General features: G+C 41.9%; 1 protein-coding gene across 1 annotated transcript in view; it reads right to left on the bottom strand.

The window, feature by feature from the left end:
- Positions 1–15911, bottom strand: part of COP1 (COP1 E3 ubiquitin ligase) — a gene marked incomplete at both ends in the record, with an annotated part of 126374 nt that extends 110463 nt beyond the window's left edge. Inside the window, 6 exons of the mRNA XM_079535863.1 lie at positions 1622–1690; positions 3208–3327; positions 6092–6168; positions 7462–7559; positions 9145–9204; positions 15547–15911. Of these exons, the coding sequence (XP_079391989.1) occupies positions 1622–1690; positions 3208–3327; positions 6092–6168; positions 7462–7559; positions 9145–9204; positions 15547–15911 (789 nt within the window). The remainder of the gene's footprint in view (positions 1–1621; positions 1691–3207; positions 3328–6091; positions 6169–7461; positions 7560–9144; positions 9205–15546) is intronic.
- Between the last annotated feature and the right edge of the window lie 473 nt (positions 15912–16384).

The following is a 16384-nucleotide window of genomic DNA, read 5'->3' as shown; positions in this document are numbered from 1 at the left end:
GTTTCCCAGGTGCTGAATATTATTGTCAGTAGAGGAACGCTACACATGCTAAAAAACAACAAGAAAATACAGAAGCTGTGCATTTCACCCAAACTTAAACTAAAGCAGGCACTAATAGCAAATTCTACTGGGAGAGTTGTTTTAACTCTTTCAGCTGCAGTAGTACAAAGCAGAGTCGTCATTTTTTTCCAAGGCACTGACCCAAACATTGCACAGCTGAACCATCCCAGGACTTTTCAACTAAAGAACTCCCCAGCCAAGCTCTGTATCAGCCTCCCAGACAAACAGAGTTACTGCGAAACTTGGGCAATCTCTCAGTCCCTCAAGCTGCGCTGTATCTTCACAGTAGGTACTTACTGAATGCAGTTGGACAGTGGCCAGAGCCCACATTAGTTCTGCTGTGAAGGCAGGTCAAATTTGTGACATTATCTGCATAATCCTAAATATTACATGAAAAAATGACAGCAGATATACAACACTCCTCAATCTACAGAATAACTATTAAAAAAAAAAATGAAAGCTTAAAGATGTCTTAGCAGTTTCAAGCAGTGCTCAAGTCTCTGCTGTTTAAACAAGATAAAAACACAGGAATACGTATTTCTTTCTTAACATTGAGGGCTCAGACAAATAGCTTCATATTTAACAAAATAAGTGGACATCTTCACTGACACCTCTAGTATAAGATACCCAAGATATCCTCTAGCATTTGTTTTCCTTAGAAGATCAGGTATCCTAATCAGCAACATTGTCACCACTTCTCAGGTGAGACTCCCCCTTTTTCCTGTTACCTCTGTTGGTGGTTCTCATCAGAAGGCCATGGATGTCTATTTGCAGACAGGTTCAGGATAACTTCCTTTGGGAAGTTTTGTGTAAACAAATCCTCATGCCACTCTGAACAAGGTTGCTCATTGTGCATCACCTTTACGTGACTCAAGTTTGCTGCAGACACGCTGTTGTGTCTCAGATTTGTCTTTCAACAAAAAACAGTGCCTCCAGAAAGCTCATTCTTTTGTGGTTTTCACCATCATTTCTGTAGGTTTCTGAGAAATTTCTGCTACCGGAGTGTATACTATTGCATGACAGTAAGCAACAAGTTCCAAACCATGAAAGACAATGCATGATATGGAAACAACTTTCATTCCTTGAAGACATTCATTTTGAGACAAGTAAGAAAAGAGCACAGACTATTCATTCTTTTTTGACACAGCATTAGTCATGGCATTCGATACTATCAAATTAAGACAGACCACAATTTCACTCCTTCTCAGTCTTACAACTTTTCCATCACAAAAGAAAACAACTTGAAGAGCTTGGTGAAGAATGCTGGAGGAAGGGAAATAACTCTATGACAAAATAACTTGAGGATAAAAATTCTACATTAAATTCACATCAGCATGAGACAAAAAAGGCAAAAAAAAAAAAAAAAAAAAAAGAAGCTGTCACGTGGTAAATATATTAGATTGCAAGGAAAATTGTTTGTCCTCTGCATGAGGACTTCCCCAAACATGCCTTGCTTTATTTGCTGAGATAGTGCCAGACTTCCACATCACTTAAATAGAAATGAAGTGACAGAAAGCAGCAGACACCATCTCACACACTGAAAAAAAACAAAGCACATTACCTCTCGTTTGTTTCTTCTGGCAACTTTGAGAAATTCCATAAGGATCTGCAGCTGGGCAGCATGGGACTCCTGTAAAATAATAAATAAGGGTGTGCAACTCTTTCCTAGTACGAGAAACAAGCATTCATACACAGCATTCATATATTCACTTAGCAAAGAAACAGCTTTCATTCAGAGATGAGGACAAGAAAATGGATTATTAAGGCAGTTTTAAGAACAGTAGTTTTACTTGCCTCACAGGTTTTAAAGATTTTGTTTGGTTCATGACAAGTTTTAACACGAAAAAAGAAACCCTTGTAACAGTCCTTGTTTGTATATTTCTGAAGGCTTACTAAAAAAAAAAAAAAAAGCATTTATTTTTTTTCCCCTTCTGCTGCACATGAAATTGTTTTTGGAATACACATTTTTTTGCACACTTGTCTATCCTGGAAGATCGTTAGCATTCACTTCTGCAAATAGCACACTGAAGTATGAAATACTTCTATGAAAAACATCTCCCAAAACAAACAATTATTATGTAAAAAGACATGACGGCTGCTGAAGATTCTCCCTGAATGGAAGACAAAGTCACTGATGAAAGTAAAACATATATTTCTAGTCTTTCCATAATAAGTTATCTCCATCAAACTTTGGCTTAATAATTACACCCAAATTTGCTAAAACCTTAAAGAGGAGAAGGAGGACTGCAAGAGGGAATAAAAAACACTTCAGAATATAGTCCTACAGTTGTATTCCAGTACTCCGCAGTTCATTTTCGCAGTCTGCAGAAACATCCGCCACTGAAAGACTGTGAGCATTCAGTCAAAAAAAGTTCACGACATCAACACACACAGCCCATTAAGGGCAGAGGGGACAGAAAACATAAGGAGATTAGGATACAAGGAAATAATTTTCTCCCCTGTAATTTTCTTATTCTCTCCCTACTTCTGTGACTGTAATTAAAACGTAAAGCAAGTAAACACAAGAAAAATGCAGTCAAGCATTCTTCAAGTGTAAGAGGATGGCTTTTACTTTGTTTTTTGAAAGTTAAGTACCCTTACAAGATTTTCCTGCTCAGAAGTACTTATAAGCTCAATCACATTTCTTTGTTTCACATTTCACCCAAGTGACAAACAGGCTTGAGAACAAAGAGGTTTTACTTTGAAGCTAGAAACTATACTCCCACCCTGTCATCACCAAACGACAGTGAAAGAGTTAGGTACAAAACTTCACCCCCATGCCCCAAGAGAGGGCCATAATCTGGCTCGAATAATTATTTTTGTGTTACTCCCCCACTATCAGAGGCACAGACTGAGTAAATATTGATTCTACAGGAATAAGATACACAATTTCCAACACAACTTTTCCTCACCATTTCAATCCTACTCAGACTTCCCTTGTCCAAAGTTTGTAACCCAGTTTAATTTAGAAGATCTAGCTCTTATAACTGAAAATGGTCATCTGAAACCAATGGCATGGAATGGCTACATACCTAACTTTCCCAAACCAATGACATCGCTGATCAATCACAGGAACAGCTTGCTTCGCTCTGCACAGATCTTCAAACTGTCTTAATATATAAAGGCACAAAAAAAACAAACACTTACTGCTTCTAATTGCTTCTTCTTTTGTACCAGCAGCTCCAGCATCAGGTTGACATTAGCCAAGTCAAGATTGTCTTGATCAGTTCCCAACAAATCTTGAATTATCTGCCACCTGTGGCCATTCTAGAAAGAAAATGAGAGACATTGGACAGAAGGTTCAAGAAATTCAGGGCTATATCCAGCAACAAGTATCTAAACTGCACTATTTCATCCCTTCGTAAAAAATTTCAGAGCAGTTTTTGGAAATCAAAATCCCCAGCTCTCCCACATGTGCAGGAAATAGCTCTTCTGTCCCACTGCTCTGTGTAACTGCTTATCTCGTTTGGAAGATATTTTGAGAATCCGTGCTTTATGAGAACACAGCTACTGCAAGGAAGAGATTATTACACAGCCACAGTTTTATTTGATTTGTGCCCTAGTTTTTGAGAACATATTTCTATGGGGAGGAAAAGAAAGCATGTTTATGGAAACTCAGTTGAATTATATCTACCTGAAATATTGTTAAGTGGCAATACCTTTCAATTTTTTTAACCAAGGAATACGTAAAGCCTTTATGCTAAATTCAAATGGAAGAAAGTAGCATCAGCCCATTTCTTTTATGCCCCCCCCTGCCCACACTATTCCTCTTAAGTGTATTTTCATGGGAAACACAAGAGCAGGAAAGAAGATGGAGCCCAGCAGGCTGATCTTTTCATCCAACTTGTTAGAGCTGAAAAGGACTCCTTGGAGAGCAAGCACTCTACTGTACAGCCCAGACTCCCTTCCCTAAAGGTTGTTTGCCCTTCTTATTCTCAGTAAAGTTAGGCATAAAAAGTACCTTTCAGAAGAGAAAAGGCTGAATTACATGTTAACACCAGCATAGCTTTACATTAGGAGGACTCAGGATGCAGCTGAAAGGTCTTTGGGCCTCCTAAAACCCAGAGCTGGATCAAAAACCTTGTCCTCAAAAGCTATGACACTAAATCAAGATATTTAGGTTTGCAAGAACTAGAAGTGCCTTCCAATCTAAAGCAGACATTTTCTAAGAAGCTATAGAGTATTTGTATTGGCTACATTAAGACAAATAATGTAACATCCATATAGAACATTACTCCTTTTTACACAACACTTAAAACCTGTGGGAACAGCACAGACAAAAATCTCAATTTCAATCTGGAACAACTAGAAAAAAAATATACGTATAACTTCAAATCAAGACAATATGCTTATAGAGAAATTTTAAATAATACAACCTAGAATAAATTTCAGGGTGTACTTTTACTCTTCTAAGAATGGAAAGAAAGAACAAGCACCAGATTCATGAAAAAGAAAAGTTAACAGTGAACTTGCTGAACTATTAAAGATTTTTATTTATTTAATATTTTGAAAGGACAAAAAAGAGACAAAATATTAACCTGAAAATTATTAACCTGGAAATAAATTCCTTCCAGAAACAGAAAGTAATTGGAACACCGTTCAAAGGCTCGTCAGGCTCATTAGGTAAGGAGAAAGAGGTATTTGAGTAAAATGAGATGTACAGAGAAAGAAGGATTCATATTTGCAGATATCAGATTCTAGAACTGCACTTTCAGTATGGACAAGAATGCTGTAGATTTGTTAATGCTACACACAATGTGAATCTTGCCTTAGCCATCACTGAAGGGACCAGAAAACTGTCCTTATGTACTGGTGCTATTACTTAATGGATTCTACTAAATGATTTAGAAAGTTTCAGAGATCCCTTAATGTGGTTTCTTCAATTAACGAGACAAATCCACTGCCAAGAAACGGCACTCAGCACAGGATTCATTTGCTGTAACATGTCTCAACTTCTTTTATTACATTTGATGTCAAGAGAACAAGCACATTAAGCAGCACATGCAGCATCAAGGTTTCTTGTTTTAGAAGACGTGGTATTTTTGTTTACTGGCAAAAACAGATAATAGTATTTTTGGAGTAAGGTCATAGTTGATTTTCCACTTACTCACAGTTATCTAACATAGAGGCATCCACAAGTATAGTTTTAATGGTGCACTGTGAGAAAGCAGAATTGATTTCCAAAAAGCTGCTGCACATTCCTTCAGGTTAGCTGTATGAATTTTAAAGCTAGGTATTAAATCCCTTCCATTTTATCTTCAGTAGAAAATGGGTGGTAAGTAAGCCAATGAATCTTGAAAGCATACTCTTTTCTGAAGCACATTGGTGCTGGAAGCATTGTTTTCTACAGTGTAACCCCTAAATTAATAAGGCTTCAATAGAAATTTCATTTTTTTTTTTTTTTAACTGAACATATTTATTTTGCATCCTTATTTACGAGTTACGGAAGCCAAGGAAGGAAACCTGAAGAACTAAGACAAATATTATGCAAGTTTTCTGATTAATATCATGTACTGCTCTGAAATGTACAAAAGCATCCACTGCTACAGCAGAGGGATTTCCTCTAGAGAACACAGCTCAGCCTAAATTGCACTCTGATTCCACAACATGAACAAAGTTCTAGAAGAGAACCAGGCAGTTGTATCTGGGATCAGAGCCAGTACAGCAGTACTCCAAACACATCTTTCTCCCTCTTGTGGTTAGTATTATCCTTCCTTCAATTTCTTTTTAGAACCTAACCTCTCACACATGATCAGACAAGCCTCTATTACTTATTAGTCTTAATGTAGTAGCCATTTCCAGCACTGAATAAAGATAGTTACCTTTAAATAAGTGTGCTTTCACTGGTAGTTTCGCAGGTTATATTCACTACATTTCATGACATACAGTGCCACTGATATTGGTGTTATTCCCCCACAGAGCATATTAAAGCACCAGCTTGACGATATATTCTCTAACAAATTAAGCCCCACAATGACAATTGTTGTACAGAATATTTAAATAAATATAAAGTAAGAAAGGTTGAACATACGGTGCTACTCACTGAATGGTCCAGTTTGAATCGTTTCTCCTCAGATCTCTGTTTTTGTTTAAGAATAAGTTCATTAACTGAAAAAAAAAAAAAAAAAAAAAAAACCAAAACAAAAAAAAAAAAAAAAACAGGTATCAGAAGAGAGATTTAAGAACTCAAATATGAGAAAATCCATCCCAATTTTTATTTTCAATTACACAGACAGTTTACTAACAACTAAAACAATATGAAGTTACAGACATTTTTCTCTAATCAATTTACTATCTGGACAATCTTCTGCAAAAGGTATAAAGACACATAAGAAGTCATCAGCAAATATAATGCCTACACATTAACAAAATTGCTCCAGTTCATTTTTCTAAGCACCAGTGTATCTGTCTTGGAACTGAAAAACACATCACAGAAGAGTCTGAAGGAGACAAAACATCAACAGGTTTACTACAGGCCAAGAACAAGTGCAGCCAAATGAAAACTTTCTCCTTCATATCACTATGTTCATTGCTTAACATATTTTATTTCACACCAGTATTGTAAAGAGACAGAAGTAAGCTCACCACTCTCCCATACACATACTTCTTTTTCTCCCAAAGCAGACCCCTTAACTGTAAGTGTACAGAAACAATGCTTCAGCCTAACATACCCTCCACAACTTGCCTTAGCACCACCATCAGCGCAGCATGCTTGGGGCTAAGTCAGGGTGCCTGTTTCTGAAACATCTGTTGGCTACTGTGGCTCAGAGGCTATTACTAAATGAATACCCCAGCTATGAAATCAAGATTGGTTCTATTTTGATATTTCATACTCCAACATGTTTCACTCAGATCTTTTCTCCTTGTAACACAGTATTTAACTATTCCCCTTCTTTGTTTCTGCAGCAATTAAGTAGCACTGTGTACATATACAAATATTCTCTGCATGTAATTTAGACACAAAGATGCATCACATGAGCCACACTGTGGCAGTCAAAGTAGCATTCAGCCTCCCCACATCAGCATCTGTACTTCAGAAACAGCGCAAGTTCTTGGTTATTAAACAAATGACAGCACAAGAAATCAGAAGTAATTATAGAGATTGAAATCTCTACTCACCATAAAACATCATCATCTCGCTGCTGTTTGCATGCTATAAAAAGCAAATCACAGTCTTGCTGCCATAACTCAGCATACAGAACTGCTGGAGGCAGTGGAGTATTAACAATTTATACTACCAGCCACGTGTATTTATTTATTTTAAAACACAGTTGACCAAAGGGCTGATGCTTGGACTTCATTTTCAATCTCTGCATGTGGGTTATTTATAGGATGAATTTACAAGTACGTATCTCCCATCACAACTAAGATGTTACTTACACAAACAAACCCAGAGCTCACCTAAGAAGTTGGGATAAAGATGATCTATGTTGTCCACAACATAATTACATTTGGGACATCTGTTGTTGTCTTCCAAGCTCTGGTGAATACATTTGTAGCTATTAAAAAAAAAGAAAAGAAAATAGAAGAGGATAAACAGAAAATAAAAAGGTACACAAGCACAAAGGAAATTGTATAAACCTTGGATAATGTGTACTTCCTTTGGATGGCTAGTTAACAGCTGCATTGCCAAGATGCTACAGTGGAGTCAAGGCATTCCAATATTGACTAAGGGCAGGCTACAGCAAAAACTGGAGTTGGCAAGGATTACAAAATTGTGTTTAAGTACTTCACTCATTTATTTCAGTAAGAATTGTGACAATGTGGCTACTTCAGTCATGCCTGTGTCTTGAATTCATGCTCCTTTTCCACAGCTAGCGCAGGCAGATGAGCTGCATTATTCAGAAGCAACTTTTTTACATCAGCCAAATACTTTGCAAGTGACACTGGAAGCTACTGCACATTCAGATAATACTGCACAGACCTCTAAAAGAGTCTCACATTTCTCCCCCCACCTCCCAGTGGTTGTTCTTAATACAAGGCACTCTGAAGGTGCTGTGATAAACTAGTTAGCTATTTGAGGGGTGGACTAAAAAGATGCACTTCAGCATGGAGCTAAAGAACCTCACTCCCTACCTAGCTTCAAATCAACTGAAGAAAGAAACATCCAATGATGCATCATTGCTCTGTTGTACCTAAATAATGGTACTCTAATGCCTTTCATCTTGGACTTCTTAAAAAGAATCCCAGTGATCTGTAATGAAGCGTTATGTACAAAGCACGAAGTCAAGTGCTACCTTACCTGTATACAGGACAAAACATAGCCTGAAAGCTAACAGAATCTGCTTCTCAAGGTGATTGTTTTATGTTCCTAAAATACTACTAGTAAAAAGTAGGAGATTATTTTTTTTATTTAACAGGCACTGTAAGAGTGTAGTACACACCAGACATTAAAACCTCATGGGCCAACACTTATTCCAATCCTTAGCTGAAGCCAGGGAAGCAGGCAACTCCAAACCTGCACCTGGAGGGTTCTTGTCCTTCTTCAAACATTTGCTGCTTGTGAAAGCCAGGGATAACACACTGAAAAATACGTGAACCTCAAGCCAATCTGATGTAACAGTTTCCTAGTAAGCATTTTGCAAAGAGAAAAATATAAAGGAGTGAATAAAGAAGCAAGCCTGAAGCATACCCTCTCTCTTAGGTTCAGTAGAATTGCAACAGATAATGTGAAGGCCTCTTCAAATTGTGTAAGGTCTCGCCCAAAAGCAAAGAGGGCCTGCCAACACCAACACTGGCTTTCATGACCTTTATAACAGCAACACCCACTGCATTAGATGGCAATAGAAAAAAACCTTTTCATTTCCAACAGAAACAGCTCTGACCCTGGACATGGAGTGCTACCAACAGTTTACGACCATTTTTTTCTTTACACAGAAATATGGTAGCATTAAGCTTCATTTTAAATACTTAGGAGAATTTTTTAGTCTAACTGGTGGTAACCACCTCTTAAAACTTGATTTCAATGTCTTCAATGTAAGGCCAGAAAACAGAAGGAACAACTCACAAGGAAAGTGATCCACAGCAATGTTAGGTCTCAAGCACCATACAGGATGGATGATCTGTGCAATACAAAGATCTTACCAGAAGCTGTGTCCACATTTTGTCATGTAGGCTTCTTCAATCATATCAAAGCAGATGGGACTGAAAAAAAAAAAAAAACCAACAACCCAGTTATGTTTTTCTAAAGTATTAATCTGAAGCAGCCACGCAAACAAGTGTAATCTTTTATGTTTGTAAAATAGAAAAGAACAGAAAAAAAAGTGCAACAGCAACTCGACAGTATAAAGATCAAAAGGGCAATCAACAGTTCTTTGAACTATGAGCAATACCGCAGCTTGCTACAACTGGAAACCAGGTACGTGTTCACCCTTGAAGCTTTCAACAGTTGTAAACCACTCAAAGCCAGAGCACCAATGACAAGCAAAGAACCTCCTAGCCAATTCAAGCTGACCTTAGACTATTTTTAACATAAGTTATGTCTAGGTGACACCAAGATCAGTTTTTAATTCTGTTTTTTCAGCCAATAGCTAGGCACAATTAAAAGAAATGACTCAGTAGTGATGGTATGAGAATCAGCTGTAATAAACTTAAGGCACAGGTGCCAGTGAGGGCTGTGCCCTGCAGGGCACACCAGACAGCAGGCAGAGCAGAAGGACACCTGGAGTTACATACTGCAACGACTGGGAACCAACAGACCAGCAGTGTTCAGAGTCACAGGAGAAAACAGAAGAGAGGACATGGGAACCCAAATTAGGAAAACACTAGAATGCAGCCAGACACCAAAGCTTCAGCTCTTTCCAGAACTATTTCTCAACCAACACAAGCACAGCACTCAGAGCAAGACACGCAGCCAGGCAGTGCTCACAGAGCCTGGGGCAGGCAGTAGGTAAAGGGATCTACTGAGATGGCAATACAGGGTATCAGCCTCCTCGACAAGTGGCTGCAATGGATTTGGAAGGGAAAAGGAAGACAAACAAAAGCAGAAGAGCTGCAGTTGACTCCCAGTGCCTGCTATAATTTGCTGCTAGTGATGGTTAGTATGACATGCTATCACATAATGCCTTCAGAATTTGACCAGCTATCTAGCAAGGTGCTGTGGACAATAGAATCATAACTTTCTATGCAACACATGCAGCAGATGTGCCACAAGCTACATCTTGCTTTCAAGCCCAGAGATTCCAATGCTATCCTCACATTCCTGCTAGTCCATACAAACCTGCACTCGGAGAGAAGTTAACCAGCAGCTGCTTTCTTCACAAGCAGCCTCCCCTTAGGAGATGCATTCTCACAGAATAACCTGTTAAAAAACTGCTAACAGCCTTTGCTGTTTACACAACTCTTTTCTGAATTTAAGATGAAAGCATTTGATGTCAGACCAAACATGCAATGCCCAGCTAAGCAGACTCTATTTCGCCACAATTTCTCCCCTAGAACCTGAAAAAGATATCACAGCAGTCATTCCCCACATCCCACCACTCTTTTCAGAGGATACTTTCATCTAGGACCCACAGAGCATTTAAAAGGAGGAGCAGCATCTTTTAAAATATCTTTTAAGCCCATAGAGAGTGGAAGCCATGGCCACTGCAAACTAAATCCCCCTCGAAGTGACCAAATTGGGAAGGATGGATGCCTTTAAGTTTGTTCAACCTGATACACAAACTAGATGTCTTAAACACCCCAGAAAATCTGCTACATGAACACAACTTAACTGTGAGCAAAGCAGAACATTATTCTTTGCATCACTGCAAGAATAAAGACGCAACTTAAGTAACTAACTGGCACCTGCTTGCTCCTCTTGTGCCCCAGCAGATCCCTTACTGTGAATCAGTTGTCCCAAGCTGCACCACATGAGGCAATAAGGTCACTTGTTTCTAAAACAGGAGCAACTTAGTTTCAAGGCACTTTTTAGTCAGAATAAGTTCTCAACAAACTTGGCCAACAAGGATGTATGAACGAGAGGAGAAAAAAAAAAAAAAAAAAAAAAAAAAACAAGCATCCCTTAGGGGCTAGCTAACAGAATACAAAGAGAGTCAAAAACCTGTGGTTACTGAGACAGAGGATGAAGGTCTCTGAGGCTGGTCTCTCCCCACTGGTGATGAAGAGTTTCATTACCTTGCTGCCCCCCCGGTAAGCCATATAACATGGCATTATTTGGAGACAAGGGCTAAAAACTGCTGTTTTGTGCAGCATCAGATGCATTTTCTCTGGTACGCTCCTAGCAATAAGTACAGGAAACAACAAAGCTGCAAGGCTCTTCTGTCTGCAGCAAGACATCAGAAATTAGAGCTAAAGGAGGAATACACCCTCCTGACATGACAGCTATCCAAGACCATTGTTTCCCAACTTATTCTTCTTCATACCAGTTTGACTGGAGAAGTGACAGAGCTAAAACAGCTGAGAAAAAGCAAACAGAGCCTGCAAAAATAGCCACTCAGCTCTAGTGTCATTCTCAACAGAGCCTGAAGTTTCCACTCAGAACCATTTCTCAATCCAGATAATCAGTGACTTACAAAGGGAAACAAGATTGATGTCTTTGATACTTATCAAAGCCAAGCTGGCTGTAACCCATAGAAGTTGCTGTGCACCAGTTGTTTTATGTTAGCCTAACAGAGGGAAAGTTAAGAATTGAGCAGAGGCATGAGACAGGAACTTGAGTCTCATTGCAGCTTGCAGCACTCACTGAAGTACAGGGCATGGTGAAACCAAGGCCCCTACACTTGAGGTAGCTCCCATTCGCTGTTTGATGGACTCAAGAAGCAGAGTCATGTAAAAAAGGTGCAGATTACTCCAGAAAGCCACCAGTTTCACTGCTCTTTACCAGATACAGATACCCTATTGACTAAACAATTACCTGCCCTACACTTTCTAAACCACAAAGGCTTATCTGTGCATCTGGTTGAAGCAGTCATTATAAAACTCAAGCACATTCCATATTTCCTTCTGTTCCACAGCAAAGCAGACCTGCTAAAGTTTCTTCCTCCTACTCCATTCCTCTGGGATCTAAGAGAGCAGCACTGGCTACAGGCTCTGAATGGTCAAGCTCTGTGTAAACAACAAAGATCACTGCCATCAAGTATCTGCTTGATACAAAGCTCAAACAGCAGATCACAAGAATACAAACAACTATACTTAAACATGTCATCATTAACATGGAAACACCTAAAGAAAGAACTGGTTTTAAAGACCTACAAGCCTACCTTTAAACATAGCAAGCAGAGCTTCCCACACCCAAGTTAGCTGGGCGTACCTCTGTACACAATATACTCTTTTCCATATGCTCTTATTTATGTCAGAGCTCAAACAAGCACTGAAATGAAGCAGCCACTGAAAAGTCAGCCTGCAGTTCAGACCTCCCCCCGGTTTGGGAAGCAAAACAACTGGCAACTGGTTTTAGAAAGTTTTAGTCAACCATTAATTGGGAGGGTTAAGGTAAGGCCTGGGAAAACCATAGGCAATTACACTGCTACAGAGGAGGAAATCCTCCAATTAGAGGATTCCCTTTCAGACACTCCTGAGGCAACTGGAAAGAGGCTCGGCTACACAAGCAATACAAAGTCTGTCTTTAAATTCTACATCCTACACCAAGAGGAACAAGAAGTTTCCCCTATCACCATAAAGTTGTCTAGTAAGTCACACATATGTGCTTTCCTGGTCTGGCGTAACGCATTTCCAGGCAGAAGCTGAAAAGTACTACAAACAGTACCTATTTGCAAACCCCTGAGCTCAAGATTTCACAACCCAGACTAGCAGCGTATGCCAGCATTTGCATTAAAGCCTCAGCCTCACATTTCTGAGAGCACGTTTTTGGAAGACTGAGAGGCTGTGCACTTAGGCTACCAATAGGATTTTCACATAGAAGTTCAGGTGAGTTGTGTACCTGAAAGCCCTTCTTCCAGCTTCAGTTTGGTATAGGCAGGATCTATACCAAATCTCCAGCTGCATCTAACAGTAACTCACAATCCATATGCAGGAAGATCATTGAACGACCACTGCATCTGGCAGAGTCTTGAAAGCATCCTTGGAAAAGCTGCATATTGAAGCTCTCTCTTCTCAGACTAAAATAGCCAAAGCTTGTTTAAACCAATTCTTCAAACCTGCACAGACACCTGTCTTGTTGGATGTTACTCAAAGTTGCCAGTTGAGTTTTCACTTCTGTATTGCATAACTGTACTGCTACTTCAATAATTCAAACCTATTGTTAATAGCAGGTGCTACAGCCCACTGACATACATGGCAGTGAAGAACCCAGGAAAGTTACTATAATTATTACTTGCTCTTAAAGCTTCTGACCTATAGTTAAGTAGACCCAGCGTGGCTCTCCTTTAAAGTACAAAAGGGCAGTAAAGGCATTTTGCCTTGATTACTGCTCAGCTGACTTTTTTTTTTCCCCTTCTCACTTACTCAGCCAGCAGTATTCCTGAATGAGGAGAAAACAATTAATTACTCTCCTTGCAGCACTTACCTGCAGGGAAAAAAAAATAGCAGCATGCAACTCGGCTTTTTGAATGGACTCAAAGCACTCAAATTGTCCTACAAACATAATGGTAAGGATTTGATGTCCCTTGCTTTCAACAACCTTATTCCTATGACTCGCAACAAAGCATAAACTGACTGAACAGGGATGGGAAGTGATGGCTGTAGACCACACCATAACGAATATACAAGGGCATTCATCATCACATCACTTACCATAACCAGAAAAAAAGTAGCAAAGCAACTAAGCAGCTATTTCCCCAAACAAGTACCCTTAAACCCACTTCACATGGCCCATGTTCAGACAGAGCACACCAGCCAATAGCAGCTGTTTGCTCACCCCAATTCCACTACAGAGCAAACTTACAGCGACAGGTAATGACCAAAAATTACTTCCATTACTAGCAAGAAGTAGTTGCTGTTTTTCCTGCCTCCAACTTCTAAGCAGCTTCACTTAAGTAACAAGGATACTTCCCATCTACTCTGACAGTTTAAGATCAAGTCCATGGGGCTTTGCTACAACACATGTCCTGCAGACACAAACATCCAATCCTCCCCTGTAAGTCAGCAGTCAGACAGGGCCACCTTGGCAACTGCAGTCCACTTTCTTTTCCTCTTGTATTTCCAGCCGATGACTTTCCTACAGCTCACGCTTGTTTCTGGTCTCTTCTCAACATCAGCTGAGAACACTCACCCTACCTTTCTTTTCTCACATTTTAGTACATCCACCCAGCCATAAACACCAAACCTCCTCCTGATGTTTGAAGATTTGAAACCCGCAACCTGTCTTTAAACTGAGAATTACCACCAGCTCCCACAGCAGACACAGCACCGGGCTTTGTTCTTCCACATCTGCTGGATGGGTATTTTCAGCTACGAGCAGCAGCCCTGGCTGAACATCAGAAGGATGACATGTGGGGAGGTTCAAGGAAGAAAGCTTTTCTCATCACTGCAGAAGTTCTGAACATTAGAAGGACAACATACGTTGAGGATTAAGGAAGAAAATGTTTCTCATCATCGCAAAAGTTCCCTGCTTATCTGGGGTTAGGTGCTGGACTGACACAAACACTTACCTCCAACTAACAGAAGAAGGCCCACATCAGTTTCACTGGATTTATAGCGACCCAAAAATAATAAAAGCGATGGCCAAGGGGACACAGAATCATAGGGGTTGGTTGGAAGGGACTTCTGCTAAAGCAGGTTCCCTACAATAGGTAACACAGTGCTCAAGTGGCCTTAAATATTCTCAGAGAAGGGAACTCCACCACCACTCTGGGCAGCCTGTTCCACTGCTCTGCCATCTGCATAGTAAGGAAATCAGGACTTCAGGGGCTGGAAGGGAACTCTAGAGACCATCTAGTCCAACCCCCTGCCAAAGGAGGCTCCCTAGACCAGGTTGCACCGGTACTAAAGACCCAAGTGAATGTGTGTCTCCACAGGAGACTCCACAACCTTCCTGGGCAGCCCGTTCCAGTGCTCTGTCGCCCTTACCGTGAAGTCCTTACTCACATTTGTGTGGAACTTTCTATGCTCCAGTTTGTGGCCATTTCCCCTTGTCCTGTCACGACACAGCACTAAAGAGAGCCTGGTGCATACCACATCTTAGATATTTATACAGATTGATCAGATCCCCAAAGAACTTCTACCTCACTTTAGTATGAAACTCCCTATCTTGCAACCCGTGCCCACCGTCCCTCATTCTGTTGCTGGGCAGCACCAAAAGATGCCGGTCCAAGTCGCATGGATAAATAGCCACGAGTTCAGCTTTCCCACACCAGGGAGATATTCCAGGCCCATAACAGAGGGATTTCTGAAACTCCTTACAGCCCCCGCGCAGCAACCAAACAAGTAAGCAACCGAACCACGGGACCGGCTGCGGGATCCTCCTGATCCCCTCAGCTGAGCAGTGGGAACGGAACGCCGGGAGCCCTCTGTGAGAGCGGGGGAGACCGCGGGAAGGGCCGAGGGCCGCCTCGAGAGGCCTCGCTCCCCCTCCATCCCCGCACTCACCACACAAAGTCGTTGCTCTTGTCCTCGTAGGAGTTGAGCAGCCCGTTGCAGAGCGGGGTGAGCAGCGGCCTCTTCCTGCCCCCTCCTCCCGCCCCGCCGCCACCAGACGAGCCGCCGCCGCCGGGCCGCGCCGCCGCCGCCAGCCGGGCCAACCCCGCGCCCGCCGCCGCCGCTGCGCCCGAGCCCGACACGGCGGCTGCCACCAGCACGGGCCGCGCCGGCGCGCCGCCCGAAGAGGACGAACCGGGAGCCATGGCCGCAGAGGAGGAGGAGGAAGAAGAAGAAGAAGAGGAGGAGGAGGAGGAGGAGGAGGCCGGGGCGGCGGGCGGCGCGGCGGGGTGCGGCGGCGGGCGGCTGCCCGACATGCCGAGGCCGGGCGGAGCGGGGGCCGAGCGCGGCGGCCTCAGCGCATCGCGTGCGCGCGGCGCCGCCGGAACAATAAAGTTTGTTCGAAGAGGAAGAAAGAGAAGAAAAAAAAAAAAAACAAAAAAAAAACCAACAAAACGCGCCCGCCCGCGCACCCCCGGCCCGGCGCTTGTTCAATCTTTATTGACAGGCGGACACCGCCGCCGCGCATGCGCAGCCCGCGGCGGGGCTCCTCCTCTCAGGGCGGGGCGGCGGAGCGAGGCCCGTGGAGGCTGCTGTACGGCTGGTGTGCGCGGGGTTTTTGTGAGGGTCCTCGGGGCGCTGAGAGGCTCCCGAACGGGCCGGGATTTCGAGCAGACTCTCAGGAATCCCTCTGTAAGCACGCGTAGGAAGCGCAACCTCAGTCTGACAGGGGTCTCCTGGCTTCTCCTTCTGCCATTCCCTTCGGTCCTTAGCGATCGCAGCCCCGGAG

Source organism: Tetrao urogallus, assembly GCF_951394365.1.
Source record: "Tetrao urogallus genome assembly, chromosome: 5".
NCBI classification, from domain to species: domain Eukaryota; kingdom Metazoa; phylum Chordata; class Aves; order Galliformes; family Phasianidae; genus Tetrao; species Tetrao urogallus.
This window is presented reverse-complemented; position numbering and strand designations above follow the sequence as displayed.